This window comes from Psammomys obesus, unplaced genomic scaffold (assembly GCF_907164565.1).
Source record: "Psammomys obesus unplaced genomic scaffold, mPsaObe1.curated_primary_1811, whole genome shotgun sequence".
NCBI classification, from domain to species: domain Eukaryota; kingdom Metazoa; phylum Chordata; class Mammalia; order Rodentia; family Muridae; genus Psammomys; species Psammomys obesus.
Genome location: NW_026596147.1, coordinates 2,150,906 through 2,167,932, shown reverse-complemented (window position 1 = coordinate 2,167,932; position 17,027 = coordinate 2,150,906). Strand labels below are relative to the sequence as shown.

Genomic DNA, 17,027 nt, shown 5'->3' with positions numbered 1-17,027 from the left:
CTACATAAACAGCTCCAGGACAGGTAGGGCTCTATAAACTCATAAAGACAAAACACAAAACACAAAACAAAAAACTCAGAATATAAGGATTTTAGGTTCAATAAAGAAAAGTAACAAACATGGACACCAGAACTAAGTAGATTGTTACCTCCTGGTGCTTTATCACATATAGATCTTTTAACTTGTTAGATTTATGTAGTATTCTAGAATGTGCTGTAGGAAAGGGTAGACACAGGATGAACATAAAATGTGTATGTACTGTAAAGACAGGGTGTATAAGTGAATGAGAAAAAAAATTTGTAAGTTTACCTACAGTGACATGTTTATCGCAAAGAACAGTTATATATTTGGTAATATTCTCATTAGATGGGCAGGAGAGGTGGCTCAATGGTTATGAGTAAGCACTGCCTGCCTTGCCCTTCTAGAGGACCCATAGTCTCAAAACTCACATGGTGGTTCATAAAGCTATATATAACTATAGCTATATATAAACTATATACAAACTATATAACTATATATATAGTTTTATATATATACAAACAATATACAGTTATATAGTTTGTGTATAACTGTATATATATATATACATACATATATATATACATATATATATATAATATATATATATATATATATATATATATATATATATATATACACACACATAACTACAGTCCCAGGGGATCAGATGCTCCCTTCTTGCTTCCTTGGGCACCAGGAATATATGGTATATAAACATATATGCAAACAAAACATCCATAGATATATTTTTTTAATTAGAAATGGGAAGTGTTCTCATTAAACTCTGCTATAAACTAAAGTGTCTGTAATTAATGATGACAACCATAGTGAAGTACTGTCTTTTTTGTTTTTTGAGGGTAGGGAGTATAAAAACACTCTGACACTCCTATAATTCCCGAAGGAGAAGAGGAAAGCATAATCCAATAATAGCAATAAATATTGCACTCTAATTACCATGTTATAGGCCAAGTCACAACAAGCATCAATAATATAAAGAATCTTAGGGTTACAGTAAACGAAAAACATGCTTTTTAGAATATTGATGAGTAGCACATTTATACACTCAAACTATTTAAGTCACCAAAATTCAATAAATTTTTGATACAAGGTTTTTACTTTGTACTTCTGATAGACAACTCAATATATAAACCAGACTGACCTCCAATTCACACAGATGTGCCTGTCTCTGCCCTCCAAGTACTGGATTAACAGCATATGCTACCATGCCTGACTGCATGTTTGTTTTTTTTTTAAATGACAGCAATCAGGTCTGGAATGCTAAATTTCAATGAAAATAGTAATAGTAAACTTTTGTTAAGCCATTCAATTTTGTGCTCTTCCTCAACGCCCACCCAACTCTTTGACAATATCACTGTTGCATAAAAATAATAAAAGGAGATGAAAAATTTTAAATTTTGCTGGGTCCAGGATAATATAATTATTATTTTTGCCAAAGAACCCTGTACTTTACAGTTGAAAGTTCGCTGCTACTAACTCCTAGCTTGAGAAAGCCATTTCAAAATACAAACAAATGTGAAGTTTCTATTCTGATTACAAAACTAACAACTACTTACTACATGCATTTCAGAAAACACAAGTTTATAATTCATAAAATCACTGCAAACATGCTGATGCATTTTCTTCTATCCTTGTTTCCTTTACATTTTTATTCATATATATATTATACTTTTCAGCTAACATTAAACCCTCTAATTTTCCTCATTTCTGCTCCCTTAGGATCAATTTCAAAGAACAGTTACTAAGTTACTTAGTAAGGTAAGATTTTACAGAAAAGTACAATTTCACATTCCAGTCTTTTAAATGTGTTAGAATAAAACAGTTACCTTCCCTATGCTTCCACAATTGAAAAATGGAAATAAAACAATGTTGCATTATGAGGCTCAGGTGACACAGATAAAAATTCTATAAATCAAAATTTTATAAATAATGAAGCAGATATAATTTTCACCAAAGTAGACAAACAAGACTATGAATTTATATTTTCCAACTATGTTTTTTGAGACTGCCTATTCTTTATATATCATTAAAATATTGGTGCTTACTTAAAATAGTGACCAACAGTCATGACTTCATTCAATGAACACTTACCAAGAGCATACTACCTATCGTGTATTATATTGACATTTAGTGTAAAAATATAAAGGTAGTTATTTGCTATCAAAGGACTCCAAAGGAAAACACAAACATCTAAAATCATTTAATATTATATACTGTGACTCAGATAATAGAAAAGATTTATAACGGCACCAGTGGAAATGAAAGAAGAATGGGAAACTAGCCAACCTTAGATTCAAATACAATTTCAAGATTCCAGAGTTAAAATTTTATTTAAGAGTGAAAAGGGCTTAAAAAACAGGTAAAGGAGGATGGATGTAATATGGTGTGATACGGAAAAGGTAACAAGTGCTGACTGCTGAGCTAAGAAATAACATACTCTAATTCAGTATCACCAAAAGAAACAGTTCAAGGCAGAGGATTGAAAGAAATGCACACACAAAGGCAAGAAGGAACCACTTCCTCGATGGCTACATATATTAAGGCACATACATTTTATCACAAGCACGATGCAACGAATGTTTTAGGAAGAAAAGTAATGAGATTTCATATCAAATCCTATTTAGGTAAGAATTTTCAGAATTTCAATTAGAAATTCCATATTAATATCAATTATTTGTTTAAAAGGAATTTTTAAGGAGTCAGAAACATTAGAGAGATCACAGCAACACAAACTATTTCCAGTTTACATTTCTCTGTGATTAAGATCATTCACATGATAGAAATCTGTGATAGTTTATTATTAAACGTGCTTTAGTGTAGCTTTCAAATTTAAGATGAATTCCTTGGATTAAGATAAACAAAAAAAGAACATACCTGAAGATACTTCTGCAGACCTACTATATTTTATTATTTTTTCCAGCTGTTCATGATTCTTTCTGCTGAATAATTTTGCTTGAACAGGCTCTTCAGTCTGGGCTGAATGTCTGTTCCTACTTTTGCAAGGTTCACATGTGCTAGACACACTGGCACTTTCATACCCTCGGGTAAAAATAGTGACAGCTGTTATCAGTTGCAACTAACTTAAACTGAAAGGGAAACTGATTTCCATAGTAAAATAGTACAAGTAGCTAAGCTTAGAGTGCTATAATGGCCTGGCATAAACGGAATACAAAATAATGTCTTTGAATACTGCTGAAATAACCTTCAGAAGGATAGAGTAACAATAATTAATTTTAATAGGTCATTTATCTTCTGATATTCATCGTATCACCTCAACTAAAAGCACAGTATAAGGCAAATCTCTTCAGATCTGAATTCTCTACCAGATTCCAAGTTAACACATTTTCAATGTTACAAACTAAAAAAAGACAAAAGACAAAAACCACAAACACTACCAAATTTTCTTCCTAAGGTTTTTAAACTTCATATTCACTTTGATATATGATACAACTCAATTTCTTTTATTCTATATGGATATTGTTAATTCTATCCTCTTCCCACTAATATTGTTCAATTTTTAACCCTCATATTTCATTGTTTTATTTACATTGTTTTAGTTTTTATTCCTAAGTCATTTTTACTCTTTTGGCCACAGAAGTCATACAATATATTTTATTATTTGGTAAGCAAGTCCTACTTAGCTTCTTTTCTTGGCTACTCTTAGATATTTATTCTTCCATATATGCTGAGAGCCATTTTTTGTCAGTTTCAAAAACCCAAGGAAATCAACAGAATAAAATTAAATGTGCTTAATTTGGGGAAGGCTTATATTTAATTTTATACAATTTCATCTCAGAAGTAGCTATGCTTTTATACTTAATCTTTTTGTATTATCCAAAAATATATAGCTTTTAAAATACCTGTTTTTCTTAATAGCAAAGAAAAGTGTTTGCCCATTTATTCAGTTACCAACCACTTCAACAGTTTATCTTATTAACATTAGTGATTTTCCAGCTTGGGGACTGTCTAAAATACCAAAAAAAATACTAGTAGAAACAAATATCTCTCCTTATGAATAGTTATTTCAATTACTTTTAGTCCTAAATTTCTAAACAAAGCTAATAGAGAAGGTCCCTCTTTCTTTTTCCCAATTTGACAAAAACGAGTATAAAGTGTTTGCATTCTACTGTATGATTAGCACTGGCTAGCAGTTTTACTGTCCTTAACTGTTTTTTATTTTGTTTTGCTCAATCTATTTTAGTTTCATTAGAATGTCTTCAAATCTAACCTACCACTATGAATATGCCTTTTTCCTTTTATATACACTTTCTGGTAACACATCATGAAAATATTTCTGATTGTACAGTCAATTGTCTAATAGCATTTTGATACATTACCAGTTGCAAATATTGAATTTTCTTTTAATACATGGTCTTGCTCTAAGAGTTCCACCTGTCCTATAACTTGTAGCAACCCTCCTGCTTCAGCCTCTTTACCTTTGAATACAAAATGGGATTGGTTTGCATATATGTGTTTGAGTATACCTCACAGAGGAACAGTGGTGGTGCACACCTTTAATCCCAGCACTTGGGAAGCAGTCAGGCAGATCTCTGAGTTGGAAGCCAGCCTGGTCTACAAAATGAGTTCCAAAAATACAGCAAAACCTTGTCTCAAACAAACAAACAAGCAAGCAAGCAAGCAAACATATATGTGCTTGTCTTCTCTTCTCTCTATCTTTTGGTTCGTTGTAACAGGTTCTGGCCTAGTATTTTGTAGCTCAAATGGTCATCAGATTTACAGCAATCTTCCTGCCTCATACTCCATAAATTTGGGGTTGCAGGTGTATTCGACCATGACCAGCTAGTGTACCATCTTATCTTTCCTTATACAAAGGTAACTATATTATGAGTCATATGTGGTTTCCAAGTTTGCTTCAGACAGGCTAAGTCAGGTCTCTTAGCTAATTACAGATTCTTAAATTACAGTTCTAGCCCACTATAACTTCTACACCTCTTTTCTTTGCTTGCTTGCTTTCTTTTAATACACTGGACATGGATATGGATGGCTTTAAATGAAGTTAAGTCCTCTTTGGTGTCCCAAATGCTAGGATTATAGGATTAGGCGTCTATAGTATATTGGGATTATATGTTCACCTTTCTTCTATACAATGTGAAAATGCTTGATGCCAGTTAGTTTTTGTTTTTTTAATATAACTTTTTCTTTTCTCTGGCAATATAGTTTTTTATTTTTATTTGTTTTTTAGCTTTGATATTCAGGAATTTGATCACCCTGTACACGCAGTCTTCCCCATTCCTTCCTGGGTGGACAAAAGTTGCCTGTACTAAATTCAAATCCTTTATGATCTTTAGTATATATTTAAATATTGTTTCTTGCTTTTGCTTTACAACTCACAGCACTTTAGAACTCCCAAAAACTTCTCTTAAGGCTCTAAAATAAGCCCTTCTAATTGCTTTTACCACCTACTTTTTGGTCTATATGATGACAGAATTCTTTGATTTTCAAAACTGGTCATTTGGGAGCTAACTGGTATCTATCTACTCTCCTTAAAAAAACAATATTAACAAAACCGTTTTTTCTATTTTAAAACATTTACATATTATAATTCAACCTGCTTACATGCCCTTATTATTTTGTTCAACTGTATATTTCCTTCAAAAGATTCTTTTGCTAGATTTTCCTTGCTGTGTTAGTGTGCTTCTATGAACCCTTTCTGGTGGTTAATTTTCTTTTATATGCACTGTTATACCCAATAGCCCAGTTATGAATTTTAACTACCCTAAGGCTAAAAACAAATGCTGGGTCGCTTTGATGGGTCCACTTTTCTCTGGTCAAGCCATATTCTGACTAGCAATAAGAAAACAAAGAAGAAGCTGAGTGGTGGTGGTATACGCCTTTAACCCCAGGCAGGGGCAGGTAGATCTCTATGAGTTTGAAGCAAGCCTGGTTTACAGAGTGAGCTCCAGGAAGGCCAGGCTACGCCGAGAAACCTTGTCTCGAAAAACAAAAACAAAAAGGAAAAAAAAAAAGAAAAAAACAAAAAAGTATCTTCTCTACTCTCAGCTACAAAAGCTAATGCTTACTTACATGTAAGAGCAGAAAGGGTTGCCTCCTACCTGTTCACTATCCCTGCCTAATAGTATCTCTAAGAGACAAGAAAGAAAAGCTGCATCTCTTCCACCGTATCTTTCTTTAATAATAGAGCTTTGATTTCCCCCCGTCATTCTACAGAAGTGAGAGAAGACCCTTTGCTACTTACGTCCCCTAGATTGGGGAAGCTGCTCTGTATCAAATAAGCTCCCAAAATATTGTGCTGTCTCTATAATATCTTACATGGATTCAAACATCCTTTTTTCTTTCTAAGAACATAATTTAAGGTAGTATTTCATTAATTCAAACTTAAATTTCTGTTTCTTTACTGGTTTTTCAGGCTGAAGCCTAATCACAATTATCCATTTGGCAAAAAACTTACTGGGAAGAGTTCTGTTAAAGGTTAACTTATTACTGTTTGTCACATAAAACGGGCGCATAAATAAAAGGAATGTCTAGCAAAAGTATTATGGAATACGTGTACCATACGTAGTCATTTCATTGACAAAACAAATTGCTCTGAAGAAAATAAAAGTATATTAACCTAACAATAAGATTTACATAAATGGAATTAAACTTTTGATTTTATTACTGAATCATATGAAAAGTATTAATTTTAATTGTTATTAAATATAGGTTATGGATACATACAAAATTCTCTTCATACATTTTAGAAAGGCACACATACAGTCAACCTGCCAAAAAAAAAAACTGAAACTAAAGAAAGAAACACCCTAACAATCCAGATGTTATGAGGAGAAATATGCTGGTTGGTTTTTATCCACTAGACACAAACCTAGACATATCTGCAAAAACTATGAATTTTAATTGAAAAGTTGGATCCATAATATTGGCCTACAGGAAAATCTGAGAGGAATTGTTTTGTTAATGATCTAAGTAGGAGGGCAGAGCCTACTGTGGATGATAACAACACTGGATAGGTGGTCCTAGGTGTAATAAGAAATCAGGTTGAGCAAACCAGTAAGCAACATTCCTCCATGGCCTTTATATCAGTTCCTGCCCTGATTTCCTTTGATGATGGGCTGTGATGTGGAACTGTAAACCTTCCCTTCACAGGTTGCCTTTGGTCATAGTATTTTACCACAGCAATAGAAACCCTGTCCACCATAAGTAGATAAGATTTCCTTTACTAAAGACAAAACACATTTTGGATGTAGGATGTAGCACAATTAAGCTAGAACTGACCTGGATACTTCTTCCCTTTTGGCTAACTTTTATAGTACTGTAAGATGCTACGTAGGCCAGTTGGGGAATAATAATAATCCTGTCTAGTCGTGGACACTGCATGCTATAATACCTATCTGTCAGGTCACTGGTAAAATAGTGGAATGACTGTTATAAGGTAACTCGTTTCTTACTGGACTTGAGGCCTGCTCTACAGGAGGAAATTCATGCCTGGTACAGTAAACCTATTTCAAAAAGTCCATGACTAGAGGGAGATCAAAAGCCCTACATGGGAGCCCTACTACCATGGTTTTGCTAAAAGGCATGTTCTTAAGCCATCTTCTAAATATTATACTCACTGCCATAAATTTATGCTGCTGTCAACTTTAATTAGTTAAGCTTTTTTTCACGGTGCACACAGGTAAATGTAGAGACTCATAGTTGGTCAAAGTTCTATGAAAGTAAATGTTAAGTGCTCAACCCTAAATGGGACATCTATGTCAGTCTCCCAAGCAAGGCCCAGGAAATATTGTAGAAGAGGGGACAAAAAGACTGTAGGAACCAGAGACTAGAAAGGACTGCTGTCTTTTGGATACGGCAATGGTATTTATTAACTCAAAGAGCTACTGTTACCTGCATATGTTGTGCACAAGCCAGTCAACCATCCAGCATAGATGGGATAGACTCATGAGGAGGCTCCACCTAAACTGAGGAGCTACTGATAGTTGGTGGTTGCAAGGGGAGGGGGAGGAACTTTTCTTGGGGTAGGGAGTGGTCACTGGTAGGTTGGCAATACTCTAGTCACTGGCCCCACACCTATGTGTACACAGTCAGCACTAGTTATAGTCACTGAGTATAGAGTGTAATGATTTGAATGAGATGTCCCCCATAATCTCAGGCATTTGATACATGATCCCCAGTTAATGGCACTGTTGGCATGAGGAAACATGGCATTGATGGAGGAGGTATGTCACTGAAGGTAGGCTCCTGAAAGTTAAAAGATTCATACCATTTTCAGTTCTCTGTTTCCTGCTTGCAACTCAAGATACAAAATAAACCTTTAGCTTCTTTCTTAAGCTGCCATGCCTGCAGCTTCCCTATCACAATGGATTCTCTCTGGAATCATGAGCCCAAATAAACCCTTCCTTCTATAAGCTGCCTTAGTCATGGTGTTTTAGCACAGCAATAGAAAAGTAACTAAGATATCAAGTAATTTTAAAGATGAAGAGGACACGAAGGAAAAAGAAGAATGGGTTTAGGGAAAGAATAGAAGGGAGTTGGTGCTGGAGTTCAAGAATGAATAATATTCTTTAAAAGAGTTGGGGACTGGATAGATGGCTCAGTGGTTAAGAACATTTGTTGCTAATGAAATTCATGTTTCATTGGAAGCTTTCTGTCTGTTCCTACAGGACATCAGTGGACTATAAAATGCCTAAAGATGCAACTGCTCCTAGTTCCTTTTGTTTCATTGTTACTCTGGAATCTTGGTACAATGTATACTGATTCGGTTAGTACAGGTAGGCTCCAAAAGTCTATGTATTTCTAATAAGCTTAGAAATGTCAATGCTTCTTATCAACGGTTTACCTTCTATATAGCAAGAATTTAGTTGACCAATTCTATTCTGTCATATATTAACCATACTTAGTGTTGTATTATTTGATTCTGCTGTGAAGTAGGACTTTAACAATGGCAGTGAATGCCAGCTACACAAATGTGAATTACTATTTGAACGGATATTTTAAAAATAACACACGAAAGAAGGCAGTATAGAAATCAGAATAACAATCTTTGTCCCAAACTAAAAAAAAAAGCTGAACCATATATATTAACAAACTAGTTATAATCAGCAAAACTAATGACAACAAATATTGATGCAGATGCAGTTAGAGGGGAACTCTTCTATACTGGTGTGAGCATGTCAACTAGTACAGTTTCACTGAGAATCATTTGGAAAATTTTTTTTTCCAAAAAAAAAACAGAAACAGCTATGACTCAGTTATATGATTCTTAGGCATATACTCAACTGACTATATCCTATTGCAGGACACACTTGCATTTCAATGTTCTCCACCACGCTTTTCACAATAGGTAGGAAGTAAAATCAACATATATGCGTCCTTCAACACACAAATGGATAAGTAAACTGTGGTATGAATACACATTGCAATATTACTCATCAGTAAAGAAAAATGAAATCATGATTTCAGGATAAATACAAGGAACTTTTAGAAAAAGAATTAGACTGTAGTAACTCAGGTAGAAAAAAAACAAATGCTGAATGTTCTCTCTTATATGCAAATTCTAGCTTCAAATTATTTGTTTTACGTATTAAACTTGGAGAACAAGAGAGACCCAGAAAGAAACATTTTTTTTTGGGGGGGGGGGGGAGGGGAGAAAGGTTTAAGGGGTAAAAGTATGGATAAAGCTAAAGGGTTGCTGGAAGGCTAATCCAAAGGAAGGGGGTATGGAAAGGTGTATCTGTGGAAGCCTAGTATCTCAAAATCCATTTGCAAAATTAATTGGAGCGATAGAATACATGTGCTATGAAAGAATAGAGAGGTATGCTGGGGTGAGGGGGAAAGACTACACAAGAATGGAGATGAGAGACAGGACTGAAGATGGGGTATAGAGTGTGAATTAACCAAAACAAAGGGAACCATGTTAGTAAACTAATTTCAAAAACAAAAAGAAATATTTGCATGAAATTACCCTGCATTGGGGGACAATGTAGCTCCCAAAGAAAAATAATTATTATATGAAAATTGCAATGCAAATCACGACACATCTTCCTACAAATTATTGGTCAGGGAAGATTCCAAAGGTACAGAAAACAGCACACACTGCTGTTACTGCCCTTTGGGTATCCACTGTGCTATTTTTCTATCAACTTGATACAATGTGGTATCAGAAAGAGGGACTCTCAACTGGCCTATAGGCAAGTGAGTCTCTTGGGCATTTTTTTTTTTTTAACATAACTGATATAGGAGGAATCAGCCCATTGCAGGTGATGCCAAAACTGGGCAGGTGGTCCTAGCTGTTATAAGAAAACAGGCTAAGCAAGCCATGAGGAACAAGACAGTAAGCAGCACTACACCATGGCCTCTGCTTTAGTTTCTAACTCCAGGTTCCTGTCCTAACTTCTCTTCATGATGAACTACAACTATAAGCTGAAATAAACACATTCATCTTCAAGTTTCTTTTGGTCATGGCATTTTATCACAAAAAAAGAAACACTAAGACACTCACTGTAACTCCACGGTAAGACCCTATTGCTGACACCACCATACACTATGGCAGTAGAATATAAAGATGCCAATTTCAAACCAACAGGTTTCTATTGGCTAGCTTTCATAATGACAGACAGAGCTATGAAGGCTGCTGAGAGAGAAAAGACATCAATGATCTTACCCTGTTCTGGATCCAGCAAACCACAATACAGACCCTTTGGCAAGATGTGCCCACTGGTACAATACTGATAGGATTGGAAACCTGCTCCAGAGGAGGGAGTTTCGTGCCTGGTACTATAATTCTGATCAAAATCCCAAGGCTGGGGAGGTTTTAGGCTGTAGGACTGAACCTACTATTTTTCTAAATGATCACTGTCAAATTGCCTTCTGAGTATCTGTTTCTATTCATAGATCTGAGATGCTCTAAATTGCAGTCAGAAAAGCTTCTTTTACAGTGGACAGCAATCACACAAAGATGCAATATTAATCAAAATGCTCAGAAGAAACTGAGTGCTCAGTCCTAAATAGTTTAATCAATAACAATCCCCAAAGATCAGGTAGGTATGTTTCAGGAGAGGCAGTACCAAGAATTTAATAGGCAGAGGATGGAGAAAAGTACAGCAAACTGCTGTGTTCTACATATGCCATGGTTACTGAACTCATAAACCCACAGAAGCATTGGTTACCTGCACAAAATCAAGCCAGCCAAACTTCTGGCATAGATAGATGGGGAGGTGCTCTTCAGGCCTGGTTCCTTAATTAAGACTGACTGGAATATGATAGCTGCTGGGAGAGACAATCAGTCTGAGAGTGTTCCCACTGGCAACACTTCTGTGCTCCAGTGGATGATCCTACACCCATGTACATATGGGCAGTACTAACTGGATTTAGTGTGTTATCGAAACAGTCTTTTCTCTCACTGGCCATCTTAAGGCAAGATGGGTCACCAGCATCTCTACCAGTCGCCCACATAATTAATTTGGGGCAGGGTTCTCACTTTTCCAACCCTACTCAAGCCACTACAGTCTGATCCAGAAACTTGAAGCAAACAAGTTTCGGTAGTGTTTCTCCATCAGTATGCAAAGGACAAAGGCTTCATAAATTTAGACTAAATGACCCTTCCTAAGTGGATTATTCAATACCACCTACCAGTGAGAGAGATTATTCAACTCTCTGTATATATATATATAAAAAAAAAAATTTAGATCTTCAAAAAAAAAAAAGACATGAAGTTGGAAAGGTGACAACATGTTGGGGAATATATGGGCAGCTGAAGGAGTAAAATGGGGTTAGGAATGATGTTTCATTGTGTAAACCTGAAATTCTTAGAAATAAAGAACAATATATTAAAAGGTATTTCACAATAATATATATGTATTTCTTCCACAACAACTAAACCAGAATCTGTCATTATTAAAAGGCGCTTGGTAGGTTGTCCAGTTTGACCTTGAACTCTCAATCCTCCTGCCTTAGTCTCTTGATGAATCAGAATTTATACTTAGAAAAATACTCTCAGGGAGACCCATATGAAACATTAAAATATTTAAGGAGGACTGACCTCCGCACATCAAATTATCTAGCTAAACAAAATATGTCAAAAATGTTACAAAAAAAAATTTGCACACATTCCTTCAGTTATATATCAGAATATTTGTGGGTATGAAGTAGGAGGAAATAAAATTATAAGATTGTTTATAGGGTATGTCTCAGAAACAGCCATTTTCTACTTGAATGTTTCTCTGGTTTCACCAAATTTAAACATATGACCATTATACAGAGTTTAATACAACTACTTTAACTAATACCTCAGCAAACTCTTAAGAAAATTATAGAAGAACCTATTTTTGAAAAGCATGTACATATAGCAATGTTATAAAGAGAACTTTAATATTCTACACAATAACAAAATTCAGAGAAACACAAGTTTATAAGTAAGCCTGTTTGTAAGTGGTTTCATTTATGGTAATAAACAATGTATTAAGAATTAAAAGCCCATTAAATGAATCATTAAGAATCCAGGGAGAAGTCATGATTAAAATTCAATGCAGTGCCCTGTTAGAACACTGAAAGACAAAAAACAGTAATATTTGGATAGTTGAGCCTTTTTTCAGTAACACAAAATTTAGAGAATATTGCTGAGTCTTGGCATTGATAGCTGCAGGGAGAGAATCATTCTTTTTTGAAAGTGTTCCCACTAGCAGCATTTCTTGTGCTCCAGTAGATGGCCCCATATCCATAGAGAGATGGGCTGCACTAATTGGATTTAATGAGTTACCAAAGGGGGGGGGAGGGTTAGGAAGAAGGAAGGAGGAAGGAAGGAAGAAACGAAGGAAGAAAGGAAAAGAATATAACACTGGGAGGGAAGCATGTTGTAGATATGTATACACACACACATATATAGTCACACAACACACAGGCACACACATATATGCACGCGCATATATACACACACACACAAAACAACAGAAAGTTTAAGAAGTGCAAAGAATAAATGTAAGGCTTTAAGATAACTACATCAAATGCTACTTAAGAATTTTAAAATGGGGCCTAGAGAGTTTAAGAGCACTGGCTGCTCTTCCAAAGGTCCTGAGTTCAATTCCCAGCAACCACAGGGGAGCTCATAACCATCTATAATGAGATCTGCATGCAAGTGTACATGCAGACAGAACATTGTATACATAAAAATAAATGAGTCTTTAAAAAAAAATTAAAAATGGCCGGGCATAGTAGCACAAGCCTGTAATCCCTTCAGGGAGGAAGAGGCAGGCAGATCGCAGTGAGTTCAAGGCCAGTCTGGTCTATACAATGAGTTCCAGAATAGCCAAGGCTACACAGAGAAACCCTGCTTTCAAAAATATAAACAATCAAAAAAAATTAAAAATTATAAAGAAGTAGGTCTCAACAATGCACATCTAGTTGTACAAAACTGTCAGCATGTCAAAGTAAGAAGACCAACATTATATTTATACTATAAATGTTCAACAAATTTCAAAACTTACCAATATTTTTAACTCTATTTTTCAGCTGAGTAGAATTTCTCTTCTTACTCTTCGATTTGGGAGTTTTGTCTTTAGAAGCCAGGCTAGCCTGGGCAGATGCTTTTCTTGTTTTAAATGTTTTAGTTACTGTTGTTGGATCTATGGGATCAGGCATACTGCTAAAGCTTTCCAGTGATTCTTCGTCAAACTGGCGTCTTCTCCTGCTTGTATCTGGTTGATTTTTGCGGTTACTATTTGTAGCTTTCTCTACAGGCACTGCAAATCCAGTCTTGAAAAATGGTTTTTCTACTACACCTTCTCGATCATATAACCATGGTGTATTTGAGTTTTCAACTTCCTCTTTGGGCGGTTTCTGATTCCTTACCAATTAAAAAAAAAAAAAGTTTTAGACATCGATTAAGATCTAGTTATGTTTACTGAAATCTACACAGATTTAGGTGAATAAATTCAGTAGGCTAGGAAAATGTTTTCACATTTTTATCATAGAGCCTGACAAGTTTTTTATGAAGAATAATTCTGGGACACACTGACCTATATATTTTAATTCAAAACAAGAGACAGAAATCTCTAGCTTAGAGAACAAATTCAGTCAGTGTTTGTTTCTATTCTTGTTTTATTTTGTTTTTAGAGACAGGGTTTCTCTGTGTAGTCTTGACTGTCACAGACTCGATTTGTAGACAAAGCTGCCCTTGAACTCAACAGAGATCTACCTGCCTCTGCCGCCCCTGAGTGCTGGGGATCACAGGTGTATGCCACCTCTTCTGGCTGTTTCTTTCTACTCTTAAATTTTTTCTGTTTGTTTTAATCAGAAAAAGATTCTACATATGTACATTATACATGAAATTTACTGATTTTTTGTTTTAGGTACTTTTGGCTTTTCAAAACAGTTCTAGATGAATGGCTATGACAGACATATGGTCTGCACAAGTTAAAATATTTCCTTCTAGCACTTTACAGCATGTTTTGAGCTTTATTAAAATCTACTAGGTTTTAACTCCCTTATTATCTTTAGTCACTTAATGCAGGTTATAATAGCTCATATTTGGTAAGATAAAGATATCTAATTTGAAATACTTCAAGTATCTAAAACAAGAAAGGCAGCTCCATCCTAAACATGACTTAATGAAAAAGCAAAGTAGTTTCTTTTACCAAGGATGTATAGTGTTGATAATAAAGCAGAAAAATCACAATAGGAAGCCCTGTTCACTAAAGCTTTTCATAAATCTTCACTGCTTATGATTCACTCAATCTCCTTTCTGAATGGCAACTGTGCACTAAGCACTGTGTCAAGCTCTGATGAAAGATTACTTCCACTAATATAACGAGGAACTTAAAAAAAAAAAAAAAAAAGTTAGGATAACTAATAAAAAGGAGTCAACGTCAGGGAGATGAAACAATTTCTAGAGGTGACTATAACATAGACATTCTAAGATTTCTCCATTAATCAAGTGCCCCCACTTAGTAATAAGACTGACATGTCTTAGCTTCCTAGATTGGCATTTGTCACTGTTTGTTAAATTTGGAGGGGCACAGTGTGAATTATACATAGGTATTTCTACAGCGCTGAGGTTGAAAAAAATCCCAAAGACCCTTCTAACAGAATACTGAGTCCAACTGATAACTAAGTTTTTCATCCTTCTGTTTTTTTTTTTTGTTTGTTTGTTTCTATGTAAACAACAGTGAGGCTGCAGGCATTATTCTTGCCTGGTGCCCTTAAAATATGCTCAATTTGCCTATTTTCTCTAACAACAAACAAAACAGTTATAGGGTTTTTTTTTTTTTGAGTTAGCTACCAAAATAATTTTCTAGATTAATTATTTATTTATGTAAATTACTTATATACCTGTGAAAATCCAAAAAAAAAAAGATGGCTGAGAAAGACCTCTTCATTTGTACTATTATATCAGAGATTATAGCTAGGGAGATTATCATATAAAAATAAGAAATATGAGAGAGAATATAAAACACTGTGACTGATATCATATACTATCAAAACTTCAAAAACAAATGTTTGTTTCTTTGACAGATTTTTAGTACAGAGCCCTGAATGGCTTGTTACTCAGTATATAGAACAGGCTGGCCTTGACCTCCAAAGATCTGCCTGCCTTTGATTCCTGAGTACTTGTATTCAAGGCATGTCTCACCAGGCCCAGCTCAAAGTTGTTTTTACAACCAAATAATAATCAATATAATAATATTTGAATGGTCTTCAGAGGCTATCAGTCAAACAACTATTCCCTAGCAAATACTACCAGTTTCCAGGACTAAGTTAATGAACACTTCACTTTTTAACCTAAACACAAACATCAAATCTCACATAAATGGAACATTTGTGGTGATGAATTTATATGAATCTTGTAAGATACTCTGGACCAAAACTCTGGTGACTGTTAAGTTCTTCAGCTCAAGGGATCTGTAAGCTCAAGGATAGGGGGATGGGTAGCTCCAGGATGGCCAGGTGGGCAGGGGGGTGGGTAGGGCCAGGCCAGGGTGGGCAGGTAGGCGGGTAGGGTATTTTCATATAACCAATATTATATATAAAGCCACACAATCACAAAAATTCTCTGTGTTGTGTCACAAAGTGAATCGTATGCCACCAACAGAGGTCAGCATGTATATGCTACTGAGCCTGATACCTTGTGTTTGATCCCTAGGACCCATGAGATATAGGGAGAGAACCTACTCCCTCAAATTATCCTTTGATCTCCATATGTACACATACATAACAACACAGACAAACTAAATGTAATGTTTTTAAAAATTAAGTGAATGGCAAAAGCATCAGACTTTTTGATACAATCAAGTACCTTTGCTTTTCTGCTCCAAGAGAAGAACTGCTTTCAAAGGGTTTTGGAAAAGCCATATACTCTGTTTTTCCTGAAGGATTCTGGGCCAATGGCTGTTGCTGTTCAGTAGGTGTAGAAACATTCTGAGAAAAATCTCCAAAATTAGAAGGAAATAAAGGGCTAAAATTCATTCCTAATAAAAATATGGAAAAGAAAAGAATGAAGAAGTACCTTAGCCTTAAATGAAATTAAATTTTATTTTTAAGAGCTTTATGATATTAAATATCCTGGGCAAACCTACCAAAACAAACTGTTAGTTTAATAAAGTAATGCTCATTAGTACTTATTGTTCAGCCTACTACACTTGAGATATTTGTGATATGAAAGTAGTTAATGGTTCTTCTGTAAGAACCAGAAGTTGGGGCTGGAGAGACAGCTCAGCCCTAAGAATACTAGCTGCTCTTCCCGAGGACTTTGGTTTGATTCTCAGAACCTATTTGGCAGCTCACAGCTGTTTGTAACTAGGGTCCCACGGGATCTGATACCCTCTTCTGGCCTCCATGAGCACTGCATGCATGTGATAGAGATACTCATGCAATTCAAATACACATGTAATAATAAATAAATAAAATGTAATAATAATTTTAAAAAGAACTAGAAGCTCAGCAAGCAGAGAGATGGCTCAGCGGTAAGAACATAAACTGCTTTTGCAGAGTTCGGTTCCCAGCAGCCACATAAACTC

The 17,027-nt window shown here is 35.2% G+C and overlaps 1 protein-coding gene across 6 annotated transcripts in view; it reads right to left on the bottom strand.

Annotated features, from left to right (window-relative positions):
• Pcm1 (pericentriolar material 1) overlaps nt 1-17,027 on the bottom strand; it is an 82,555-nt gene that overhangs the window by 24,164 nt on the left and 41,364 nt on the right. For 4 of the 6 annotated variants that reach the window (XM_055593526.1, XM_055593527.1, XM_055593529.1 and 1 more), the window contains 3 exons: nt 16,307-16,478; nt 13,500-13,858; nt 2,914-3,078 (listed from right to left, as the gene is read on the bottom strand). In XM_055593526.1, coding sequence (XP_055449501.1) covers nt 2,914-3,078; nt 13,500-13,858; nt 16,307-16,478 — 696 coding nt within the window. The remainder of the gene's footprint in view (nt 1-2,913; nt 3,079-13,499; nt 13,859-16,306; nt 16,479-17,027) is intronic. The other 2 variants (XM_055593528.1, XM_055593530.1) reach the window with 1 other exon arrangement.